The following is a 12,944-nucleotide window of genomic DNA, read 5'->3' on the forward strand; positions in this document are numbered from 1 at the left end:
TCCGTAGCTTATTCCAGGTCTGAATTTAATATCCCCACTCTGACATCATATGAAAAGTTCCTTAAAAAGTGATTCATCAAGTTTTAATAAATATAACTTCAGTCAGGAAAATAACTTGTTCTTGATCCAATTCCATCTACCTAGCTAGGGATTTCATCTCATGGTCTTCTTCCTCTATCTCTATGATATCCAATAGTCTGACTACTGGCTGCATACCCATAGCTTAGAAAACAGTAATTGTCAGACCCATTGTGAAGAAAAAATAACTTTACCTCCTCCAAGGCTCCCAATTATAGACCAATCTCTATTCTCTCTAAGGTTACACAAAAGTTAGTCTTCACTCAACTTTTACAACACACCGAAACTCGCCAGATTTTGCAGCCAAGGCAATCCGGATCCCGGCTGGGTCATAATATGGAAACTGTGATTGCATCTTTGCTCAACAACCTTCACTCTGCATTCGATAGGATGACATGGGACTTATTTCAACTTGATCTGAGCACTGCATTTGATCTTGTAGATCACTCTCTACACTATCTTACATTGGGATTTCGGCAACAGTTCATAACTGGCTTTCTTTTCTTTCTGAAAGGAGTTTTCAGGTCTCCTTACTATCCTTGAAGTCAAAACCTTTCCTATTATACTGGGACATGCCCCAAGGATCTGTTCTCTCCCCCCCCCCTACTATTTTTCTTAGTCCTCTTGCCACTCTTATTCAAGATTCTTCTGTTCTGTTTCAGCTTATTTCTATGCATATACTTCTTGTCTCTATCCAGAATCCCTACAATTCCAATGTAACTGAATTACAAATCTGCTTAGATTGCAAAGACAACTGGCTGCTCTCTAACATTCTTCTCAACCCTTCAAAGGCAATAGCTTCCTGGATAACCAGTTGTCCATTTCATCTTTCACTTACTCCAAATTTGAGAGGAACCCCTGTTAACTCTACTAGTGACTTCCTTCAAATAACTGGGTGGGTAAGGGGGGCCCATCATGATTATAAACCAGATTTTGAGACTCAGGTTTCTTCAGTAGTTAGGTAAAGCTTTCTCGTTCTCAGTCACACTTGATTCATTCATTGTTATATTGATGACGCAGTGTGTGCTACACTTCTCTACGCCCCAGTTACATCACGCTTAAACTATTACAACATTATCTACTCAGGCCTTTCTTCAGCTCTTCTAAAGGCTTCAAATGGTCCAAAAGACCTTGGTGCGTCTTCTCTCACACACTCATCATTTGGATTATGTCACCCCCTTTTGAAAGGTGGTATATCGACCATAATAAATAAAGAGTTATGAAGATGAAAGCCTGTTTATCTAGAATGCAAGGCATTGGTCTTGTTGAGTTGGTGAATTAGGTAGCTACACATTTTTCAGTGATTTCGGTGACAAAAGGGAGATTAGAGATAGGGCAGAAATTTAAAGTAAGAGAGGGGTCTGCCTTGGCATTTTTTAGGTGGGGAATAACAGCAGTTTGTTTAAGCCATGCTGGATCTGAAGTCCTCCTAAAACCGAAGCACTGACAAGGCTTCTGTGTGTCACCGAACAAAAGGAGAGAGGGTATCCATTCTGCAAAACCAGTTATCAGAAACAAAATTCTTGGGTTATTTAAATATTTAGATATTGAAGAAATAAGTAATGTAAATTACTATGAATAAATAGGAGGCTCTTAAGTTTTATACTGGCATCCTTGGATAAATCATCATTTTTAATATATATTTTTCTTGGTTCTCTCTACTTTTTATTAAATCCCCTGTTTCATGAGCATAGAGCTGCCCATCACTGCAGGGGCCAGGGCCCAATCTGAGGAACCCATCCAGCTTCATTTCTGGCTGGGTGCTAACCCTCCATAGATGGCATGGTGCCTCCCTATCTACTCCTACACCAGGCTGAATGCACTAAATGTCATGCTGAGCCATCATGACCTACTTGCAGCAGAAACAAGTGGGAGAAACAATCACTTCAGATCCCCTGACCCAAGTCCAAATCAAACACCATAACATAAAAGACCATAAGGTAGTCTGGGAAAGAGGCTATAATGAAAACCTCTTTTTTTTTTTCTAAGTAAACCTCACTGTCTCCCACTCATCTAGATTGGTCTGGCACAGATAAGGAAAATATCCACAAGTTTAGTGCAGCATATTGAGCAGTTCTACCTACACAGATAGAGCCATTGAGTATAAAGATAATTTGATTATCTGCCTACCTTTATTCAGCAGCCATGGATTTAAATATTGATCCCGCAGTTTCTTATTGCTTATGGCAGTACCCTACAAAATTATTTTTCAATGATTTTGTTGTCAATAAAAGTACTTTGGTCCAACAGTTTTCTTCTGCTTCTTTGGGCTTCCTGTTCAGTTGAAACCAGGACTGGAGTTGTCCAGTAATTTTAGTGATAGTCCTTGGCCAAGGGATATGCACTACACTCCTTCAAGAATCCTGCAATCATAGACGCTATAATCAGCTACGAGATGTTGCCACTGCCCTTCCTCTACTCAGCTCTGTTCAACTTTGGGAGAGGAAGCATGGAGATGGGAAGCAAACCCAAATCACTTCATGATGAGCAAAGCTAGCCACACCCTTTGCCTTTCTAATTTTCCTTTCATTTCTGACTGTATCAATGCTTAACATTTTTCAAGACTCCTCCCTCAGCTTCTCCCACCATTACAAATATAAATAAATCAGCATGAGGTCACATGATGCTGTAAGCCTAAGCAGACGTGCTTGTCTGGAGTGGCTCTGGATCACCCTTAGAATCTGCTTTAATTGTCACTACTGTTACCCATCCATCCCCAAAAAACTCAATGCATAGTGGTTGGACTTGTTTATGGACAAGTTTTTGATTAAACAAGATGAGAAAATGTCAGGAAAAGGGAACAAACGTGACAGAGGAAAAGCAAAAGCGGTGGAGGGCAAGATGGTGGATCCTGCTCCATACTTGTCAGTGCCAGGCCCTGCAGTTTTAAAGGATGACATTACTGAGGCAGTGGTTAAAGCACTAGACCCCCAGCTGGTACAATTATCGGAACAACTTACATCAGTGCAACATTTGTTGTTGGACCTCTCTAGACACACAGGAGAGTTAGAAGTTCAGGTCTCAGATGTGGAGGAAGGAGCGCAGGCTTGCCATGACCTGAAAGCTTTACAACTACTGGTTAAGGAGAAGGCTGCAAAACTTGACGACATCAAGAACAGATTTGGGAGAGATAATCTCCACTTTAAAGGATTCCTTGAATCGCTTCCAGATTCTCGGCTGCATGTGGAACTAGATACTTGGCTGATGGCCCAGTTTCAGGTAGAATAGGGAGCGCTGCCCTACCGCCTAAAGCATGCACACCACATGGGGAGACACTGTGAGAACATGTGATAGCTAAGTTCCATAGCTACCAGCAAAAAGTTGATGTTCTAAGGAGATATAAACAACAAGGAGACGGAACAAATTATGAAGACCATATCATGCAGATCTTTCAAGACTACTCAGTGGCGCTCACAGAATGCAGAAGAGCCTTTACACCCATATGCAAGCAGCTAATGGCGCGCAACATACACTTCATGTTGCTTTATCCGGCACAACAAAGTCAATACGGCCGGCTCCTGGCATACCTTCACCACAGTTCTGGAAGTACAAGATTGGATCAACACAACAGCGGCTAGCACAGACTCGACAGAGAGCTGAATCCAGATACTGGGGAACATCAGATTTCATTTAAACAGTAAGGAAGGCCATGGTTGGCCCCGTTCTCTGTTTCACGTTGTTTCCAGAACACTTAGCTCTGTGAACTTTTAATTGAGAGACAGAGATCTTAAAAGGGAGACTGGAAAGAAGAGGGTGCTTCAGTGGCATCAGGATGTGACTGTAGATAATTTATTGGGCTGCGACCTTGTGAGCTATGGGTGTGTTACTAATGGGGAAAAGGTTTGGGGAACAGGTAATTGGGAGGTGTTCCTGGGATGGGAGGAAGGAGTGGTGGATGGGAAGTTGAGGGATGAGGGAGGGTAAGCTGTTATTAATACGTTTTGGGTTTACAGGGGGACAGTTCTCTTTGATATGTACTATGAAAGAAATGTGCTTCATGGGCAAGGGGTTGGGGAGGTGAAACGTGTGGTTTTATGATTGGGAAAGGAACGGCCCTTAGTGATGGTTGGGACATGCCTGATATCTTTTAATGCTAAATAACTGTAAAACCTTAAAGTTACTAATATAAGAAAGAATATGTTGGATAAAGCTATTAAAAAAAAAAAACAACATAGCCAACGTAAACAGGAAGATGATATTTTGAATAATCTTCTTGGCCCAATTGCTTCAAGCATTTATGAAATATTCATCTACTGAAATAGGTAAGTAACTAAGCTGTACCATAGTTGTGTAGTCTATCTGTGGAGCCATCTCAGCATTCGTTCCACCTTTCAAATGCAGCTCAGAGGGGGAAGCTGCAAACAGCACACAGGGCATGGACACCTGCATGAGTAGACATACACTCCTGCAAAAGGATGGAAATGCAAACACATCAGGCTGAGTTATTATCTATTTAATAAATAACTTTAAGTCTATACAACCTTTGGTGCCTTTTTGGCGGTACTCCCTTTTATATAGTTTTTACATTACCTTTTTCCCTACTCTTACATTTTACATCTTACTGGCATTCTAGTTTCTAGGTATCCTGTTTATATATCTTTTTAAATATTTTTTATTTCATATCATTATATTTATACAGGACAGGTTTTTTTTTACCCGACTTTGTCTCAGCAGTATGCTTTATAATACACAATGCTCTTAACCACGGAGCGTCTTTAAATTAGGATAATGTGGCACCACATTGCAGAGACGTTTACTTTAACACAACGGTATTGGCATGTTATAGCCTATAATTTTTTTTTTTTTTGTTACATTTGTACCCCGCGCTTTCCCACTCATGGCAGGCTCAATGCTGCTTATATGGGGCAATGGAGGGTTAAGTGACTTGCCCAGAGTCACAAGAAGCTGCCTCTGCCTGAAGTGGGAATCGAACTCAGTTCCTCAGGACCAAAGTCCACCACCTTAACCACTAGGCCACTCCTCCACTCCTAAATGTGCGGCCTCTCCTGGGGAGCATGACCCAATCAGCCTTTTTCTCAATAGATGTTACTGTTCCCCCTTTTCATATTATATTATATATTTTCTGTTCCTATAGTGGGTTTTTAGTACTTTGGCGAGTTTATATTTGTAGCACTTTTTTTTCTGCTTGTATTAGCGATTTATATTGCAGTCATTTATCAAGGCGTTTCATAAGGTCACACGTCATTTGGCTCCATTTCTTCCAGCAATTGTTTTATACATTTTTTTTTATCTTGAGCCAACTAGTGTTGTATGTTTCTACACCATGTCACTGGTTTTCTTTTTATACAGCAGATTGCCTTTTAGCTTCCTTGGTTTCTTAGTGTCTTTTTCTGATAAGTGGCCGCTCTTTTCTCTTATATTCAATGCAGTTTTTTATTCACTTTGGATTAATTTTTTTTCCTTTTCTTCTTGGCAATATTTACCTATTTTCGGTTTCAGTGATTTCATTCATTTGTCCCTAAGCAGGTGCTTTCTTGTTGTCTCTTTCAGGATATTATGTACTTTTCTATTCATTTTTTATCTTAGCTTTTTTTCCATTTGTCCACATCACTAATACTTTTTGTTTATATACACACATATACATTTTCTATGGTGCACACTATTTGATGGGTATGTGTCCTTTGTTTCATGTGAGCTCTCTGTCATTACATCTTTTGTTAATATCACGTTATATTTGTTGTTACTAAGCCGGTCAGTCCATAGATGGTTCATCTGATGTCTTTTAGTTTCTTAACTTATGCGTAATTGTCCACTATTAACAATATTGTGTATTATTTTAGTGTAATTTTTATGGATTTCATATCCCCAGTTGAGTTTATTCGCCAGTCCTGTCTTTTTATATTTTACATTTATATATATTTTGCAGTATATATATATTTTGTAGCATGTACATATATATATTTTTTACATATATTTATGTATGCTGCATTTATGTATGTCTTTTAGAACAGGCGTTCTGTGAAGCTGAAACATGGACCGTGTTGGGTCCTTTGTGTCAAGCAGCAAATAAAGCATCTTTTAAAGGACCATCTTCTGTGCTGGATTGTCCTTCGGCCAGCCTCAACTATTCTTCTTATGCAGATAATATTGTGATTGTTACCTTTTAAAGATTCTTTGTACAGAACGGTATTTGCAAGAATGATTAAGTAAATTAAAGTCCATCCGCAGCTTAATTTGCTTAAACCAATCTGGAAATAAACTAAAAACCACTGTAAGCGGATGGGCAGGCAGGCATAAGATGTCTCTGGTCTAGGTACCTATACAACTCTATTCAAATTTTGGGGATTTTTTGATTCAGTCCCAAATTTTGATGGCGATTTCCTGAACTGTGAAGTTTTTATGGGTGCTATTATCTGAGGAAAGTTTACAAGCAAGAGGTTCAGGTTGTTGCCCTGTAATATCTGGACTACTGTAATCTGGTTTACCCAGAGCTGCCAGGTCAACAGATTTGTTTGGAACTTTTGCAAAATACAATGATGAAATCACTGCCATGTGGATCTACATGGGACAGAATTACTGTGGGTCAATATTCAGCCGGCGGCACTCAGCATTTTACTGATCGCCGTTGGCATTATTCCCGGATATTTAATGCTGGGCCCTGTCTGAGCTTCGACACTGAATATCTGGTTTTGCGGAGCAAGCTAATGCATAGCCACTTAAGTCTGATATTCAGCACTTAACCAGCTATGGGTTACCGCATTCAGGGGTCTTTAACAAAGGCGTGGTAGCATTTTTAGTGCATGCTAATGATTAGCACACGCTAAACGCTAGAGACGCCTACAGGAATATATGGGTGTCTCTAGCGTTTAGCGCATGCTAAAAAACGCTAGTGTGCGTTAGTGAAAGGACCCCAAAGATAAGACAGCCTTTTATATGGTCCCATTTATGTGGTCAACCTGGCTGGTTAAGTGCTGAATATTGACACTTAACCAGCCAAGTGCTGACTCCGCCCCCAGAATGCCCCCAAAATAGCTGGTTGGCAATTAGGCACTAACTGGTTATTTTAAGCAGCACTAACCACTGAAAATGACACTTTTCATTTGCTCACCACACATGCACACGAACACTGCATGGTACTGGTCCTAGTCTCTAATGATCTCCCATGTGATCTTATATATGTTATTTATTATTCTTTTTGCTGGTGTTTAAAAACCTGGCTGTTTCTGATTAATGAATTGTTTTTATTTCTGATTTTTCTATTGTAATCAAGAAGTTGTATTGTTTTTATTGATGTATTATATTTATGGATTATGTTTGTATAATAATCCACCTTGAACTATGTTGGATTAGGTAGAATATAAATGTTAAATTAAAATTTGGAACTACCTGTGTTTTGTTTTGCTGGTTTATACTTTTCATTTTGGAAATTTACTAAATAAAGGCGATTTTTAATTAGGACTGCATTTCAAGTAAAAGTTTTAATTCCATTAAATGTGTGATCAAAAAATTTTAAGCATGATTAATCAAACAATTAAAGGTATTTATTTCCCACTACAGTTCCTTGTGATTCTGGGCAAGTCACTTAACCTTTCATTGTCTCAGGTACAAAATAAGTACATGTATATAATATGTAAATCGCTTTGATTGTAACCACAGAAAGGCAGTATATCAAATCCCATTCACCTTTCCTTCCCTAAAGGATTGATAATCTCACTCCTTCCAAACCCCAAATCCAACATCTCTCCCTTTCTCAACTTTCCTCCCTCTCCTCTTCCCCCAGTTCCGTTATCTCTCATTCTTTCCTGGAGTCCACTATCTCTCTCTTCTGCTGTCCTGGGAATGGCAGCATTGCACATATGCTGCCTGTGGCCTACTCCAAAGCTTTCCCTCTGGCCCGTACTGCCTCCTCTGACAATCACTTCCTGTTTCTGCCTGCGCAGGACAGGCCAGAGGGAAGGCTTCAGAACAGGCAGCATATGTGCAACACTGCCACTGGTGAGGATCAACAGAAGACCACCTTTAAAGTAGACTGGAGCAGGTGGGGGGGAGGGTCACGTTGAATAGCAGATGGGTAAAAGATGTCAGACTGCACTGAGGACAGGGGCTGGGAGTAACAGATGTTTGTAGGAGACAAGAGACACTGCAATGTGCCTTTTTTTTTAAATCACGATTAATTCTTTAAAATCGTGATTAATGATTTTGTGCATTCTGTGCGGAGTTAACTGCGATTAATGTGCAGCCCTGATTTTTATATAAAAAGCATACAGCTGGTAGACAGAGGGGGGGGGGGGGGGAGTTAAATGGATTTTTTGTATACTGTCCCCCTGGGTAGTGAGAGCCTCAGGACATATTGTGCTTTCCTGCCCACCTTAAACTAAACTACTTCTATGTAATCAATCCCTAAATATACTGGTGAAAACCGGGTATAAACAGCATATCTAGAGAGAGCCCATAAAGAACATTTATTCCTTTTCCATTAGGTCTACATATATATTGCTTTATTTATTTATTTGTTGAAGGTTAAGGGAGGATTCAGTATAGGCTGAAATTCCAGCCGAGCAGTATTTCAGGGAGTCATACCGCTAACAAGCGGCTCACCTGAACAGCTCTACACATCATGTATTATCCTCCCCAATCCAACCTCCAATTTTTTTTTATATACATAGTGAGTGCTTTAACCCAAATAGTGAAAGTTCAAATATCTATAGTAAGCCAATGGGTTCTCTCTAAACATACCATGTCCCCTGTATCCACCTGGAGGAGTGACTATCACTCTACCGGAGCCCAGTCCTGACTGTTAATAGGACCCGCTTTGACTCTCCAAACACTGGGATGAAAATGCCCCACAGGAGCCCACTTATCTGGGTTATAATTTTCTCTGCTTCTTCCTGAAGGGGTTCAAAGCGTCCTACAGACATTTCTATTTCAAGACAACTCTCTTCTTCAGGGACGCCAGTGTACTCTTATATCCATCCTCCCTGAGACAATGAAAGGTTAATGTCTGCGACTAATTTTGTATCATCTGTAAATCTGATCACCTCACTCACTGTTTCTTTTTTCAAAGCATTAAGGGGGGTCTTTTTTTCCAAAGGTCCGCTAGCATTTTTAGCAAGTGCTAAACGCTAGAGACGCCCATAGGAATATATGGGCATCTCTAGCATTTAGCGCACGCTTATTTTTAGTATGCGCTAAAAAGGTTAGCGTGCCTTTGTAAAAGGACCCCTAACAGCACTAGTCCCAAGTCAGATCCTTAGGGCAGTCCATTATTCACCTACCTCCACTGGGAGAAAGGATCAGTTTGTTCAACACTTCTTTCCTGTCCTTTAACAAGTTATCAACTCATAGTAGGACACTGCCTCCTATTCCACAACTTTATAATTTCCTAGGAGTATCTCACAGTTCATCTTTTTCTATCTTTTCTACACAAATAAAGAAAAAAAAGAATTCTAATAGATTGATAAGATTTCCCTTTGCTGAAATCTGTCTTAGCTCTTTCCTATTAAGTTCTGTCTACATTTTTGCCCACTAAATCTATTCTTTTCAAATATTTTCTTCAATTCTGCCTGGCACAGACTTAAGGCTCACTGATCCATGGTTTCCCAGATCATTTGTGGAACCCTTTTTACTACATTTTCCATCCTCCAGTCTTCAGGCACAGTGGTTTATTTTAGTAACATTATAGAAATGTTACTAATAATCCATAACCCAAGTTCCTATTACCACTCATGCTGACATCCTCCTAGACTGACCAACTGCCAAAGAAAAATCTGTATTACCAGCTGAAGTGTTCCTTCCACTATAAGGCTTGCAGCAGATGAGCTGACTTACCCTGCTGTCTTTGTATCTGCTACATGGGTTCCGCCCATAATCTTCCCAGGCGTGAAGAGGATTTCTGTTGATCCAATTTCTGCACCTTCAAGACGACCGTTGCATAAATCCCGAATCATCTCCAATCCGGAGAGATGCTGAGGCCTTTAGGATCAAGAGTACAGAAAAACACAGGTAATAACCCACACACCTGCATAACATCATGGCAAGTGGTAGAACACAGCTCTGTTCCTTTCCCACAATAAGCAGGGATCACAATTTTGAATTAAGACTAAATCACTGAGGAGGAGGAAAAAGGAAAGGGAATTTCTCACAAGACACCATCCAGAGTGTAATCTCTGCAAATAATCCTGCTCCACGTTTTAAGTACAAAAGTTACATTTATATACACATCAATTATTGGCTTTGAGGGGAAGGAAAATGCCAATGTCTATATTAGAAGAGACATGGCCTCTAATTATGCCTGCAGGGAGCAACCAGTGCTGTCAGCATAACCCGTCTTACACAACATAAGACAGCTGACTGCTACACAGGGCCTCTACTTATGTCTGAAGTGAGCAGTCAGTGCAAATGGACTTGTTCAAGGTAGACAAGTTTCCCCAGATGCATTTAAATATACAACTTATTATCTAGAGAAACATGCACACCAGGCAGGAGAAAAATTAATTAAGGGCCATGTTTACTAAGAAATGCTGTAGGCATGCTAACTTTTTAGCACGCGCTGTCTCTAGCGTTAGCGTATAGTAAATGTTAGCGCACCTACAGTGCATCTTAGTAAACAGAGTCCTAAATGTTGAGCAGTTGAATTTTATTTAAATCTGAAATAAATGGTCAAATGTTAATATTAAAAGGTCAAAAAATGGGTCATGCATTTGATATACCACTTTTCCATGTTACGAAAAAAAAAAAGAAAGGGGCATTGATTACATTTTCTGGGTAATAGCCCATTGTCACAAAGAAAGATCTGATACTATATTTATGTATAAGCACCCTTAAAAAATCATTGTTGTTTGAATTTATGTTATATTGTGCCTGTGAGCTGTCAGTGTTGGTGGGGAAGGGCAGATCCAAATGATGTGTCTGCATATTGCTGTAAGAGGGTGGGGGATCAGCAGCTACAAACCACATCCTGACAAAGAGGTAGCCCAAAGGGAATGCATCGCTTTGAGTACCACTTCAAGGCGCTAAGAACTATTGTGAATATTACATTGTAGTCTCTGTGTTTTGGGTTATTGCAGTTTAGGTTTTAGTACTGATGGGCAATATATGTCTTAACAAAGTTTCTAATAATGAGGGTTGTGGAACTAGGGAAAGCCTAATCAGTAGGCTCACACTTTCCACTGCTCTTGTCGAGGAAGTACCTTTAGAAAGGGCAAAAGTGAATCAATTTTTCACTCTTTCAAAAAGTACAAAGACCAGGGGACACTCAATGAAGTTACATGGAAATCAGAAAACAAATAGGAGGAAATATTTTTCACTCAAAGAATAGTTAAGCTCTGGAACTCATTGCTGGAAGATGTGGTAACAGCAGTTAGCATATCTGGGTTTAGGTTTGGACAAGTTTATTTATTTGTTACATTTGTATCCCACATTTCCCCACCTATTTGCAGGCTCAATGTGGCTTACATAGTACCGTAACGGCGTTTGCCATTTCCGGTATGAACAAATACAAGGTGGTATTATGGTAGAATAAGGTTCATGTCTGGTAAATACATGAGGGAACTTAGAGAGGAAGAGGAAAAGTTAGGATATGTCCATTACTGTTTTTGGTTTCGTTATGTCGCAGGTAACCAGGTTTTTATGTTGGATCGGTGGGGTAAGCCTTACTGAACAGGTTTGTTTTTAGTAATTTAGTAAATTTTCCTTGAGGAAAAGTCCACAGTTTGCTATAGAAACAGACATGGGGAAGCCACTGCTTAACCTGGAATTGGTAGCATAGAATGTTGCTACCATTTGGATTTCTGCCAGGTACTTGTGACCTGGATTGGCCACTGTTGGAAACTAGTCTGACCCAGTATGGCTATTCTTATGTTCTTAAAGAAGCAAGAAACAGATGCTGGAGAATTTCTTAAGACTTCACAGGTAGTTTTGATATATGCATGCTCAGTAGGTGATAAATGTGCTCCTAGAACATAAAAGTAATTCTTTTATGGCTCAAAAAGCCATATGGCTCAAAAAGATGGGGTTCTGCTCTCACATTTACTGTCCACTGGGTATACAAACATATCATCAGGCTTGAGAGGAGAGATATGAGGGAGGGGTGAGAGTTATCTGGATATCTGAAGCTCCTGCCCCACAGAAGAAGGTCCGTGAAAGCTTTTCATTGATAGAATTCTACCATCTCAGCTCACCTGGTTTTTTTTCTGCAGCCATTTTAAAAGCACAAGTGTGTTTTCTGTGGAGAGCTGTATTGCTGGTCTCTGGCTGGGAGAAACTCAGATAAGACTTGTGCTGGCTACATTTATGGCTTTTCCTACCCTAGAACTGTGTTTTTTTTTGCACATCTCTACCTACTATCCTTGTCTTCCCCTTGTCCCAATAAAGGCCTAAGATAGGTTTTACAGCAAACACATTCCACAAAACTCAATGCCTGATACTCACCTCCCAATACAACACAAATGAATTCAACGCGATAAACACACCAAACCTAAACCTTCCAATCTCAGAAACGCTCAAAATCCTTGGAGTCACTATCGACCGCCACCTGACACTCGAAACCCACGCAAATAACACAACTAAGAAGATGTTCTACTGCATGTGGAAATTGAAAAGGATAAGACCATTCTTCCCAAGATTCGTCTTTCGCAACCTAGTGCAATCCCTCGTGCTCAGCCATCTGGATTATTGCAACTCACTATACGCAGGCTGCAAAGAGCAAATACTGAGGAAACTTCAAACAGCCCAGAACACAGCGGCCAGACTGATCTTCGGAAAACCAAAATATGAAAGGGCAACACCACTACGAGAGAAACTATACTGGCTTCCACTTAAGGAACGCGTCACTTTTAAGGTATGCACATTAGTCCACAAGATCATTCACGGTGAAGCCCCAACCTACATGTCCGAGCTGATAGACC

At 40.1% G+C, this 12,944-nt stretch overlaps 1 protein-coding gene across 1 annotated transcript in view; it reads right to left on the reverse strand.

The window, feature by feature from the left end:
* The window catches only part of RTCA (RNA 3'-terminal phosphate cyclase), a 51,261-nt gene that overhangs the window by 32,423 nt on the left and 5,894 nt on the right, over window positions 1–12,944 (reverse strand). Inside the window, exons 3-4 of the mRNA XM_030206502.1 lie at window positions 9,868–10,011; window positions 4,360–4,483 (exon numbers count right to left, since the gene is read on the reverse strand). Coding sequence (XP_030062362.1) covers window positions 4,360–4,483; window positions 9,868–10,011 — 268 coding nt within the window. The remainder of the gene's footprint in view (window positions 1–4,359; window positions 4,484–9,867; window positions 10,012–12,944) is intronic.

The sequence above is a fragment of the Microcaecilia unicolor genome, chromosome 6, assembly GCF_901765095.1.
Source record: "Microcaecilia unicolor chromosome 6, aMicUni1.1, whole genome shotgun sequence".
Classification (NCBI taxonomy): Eukaryota; Metazoa; Chordata; class Amphibia; order Gymnophiona; family Siphonopidae; genus Microcaecilia; species Microcaecilia unicolor.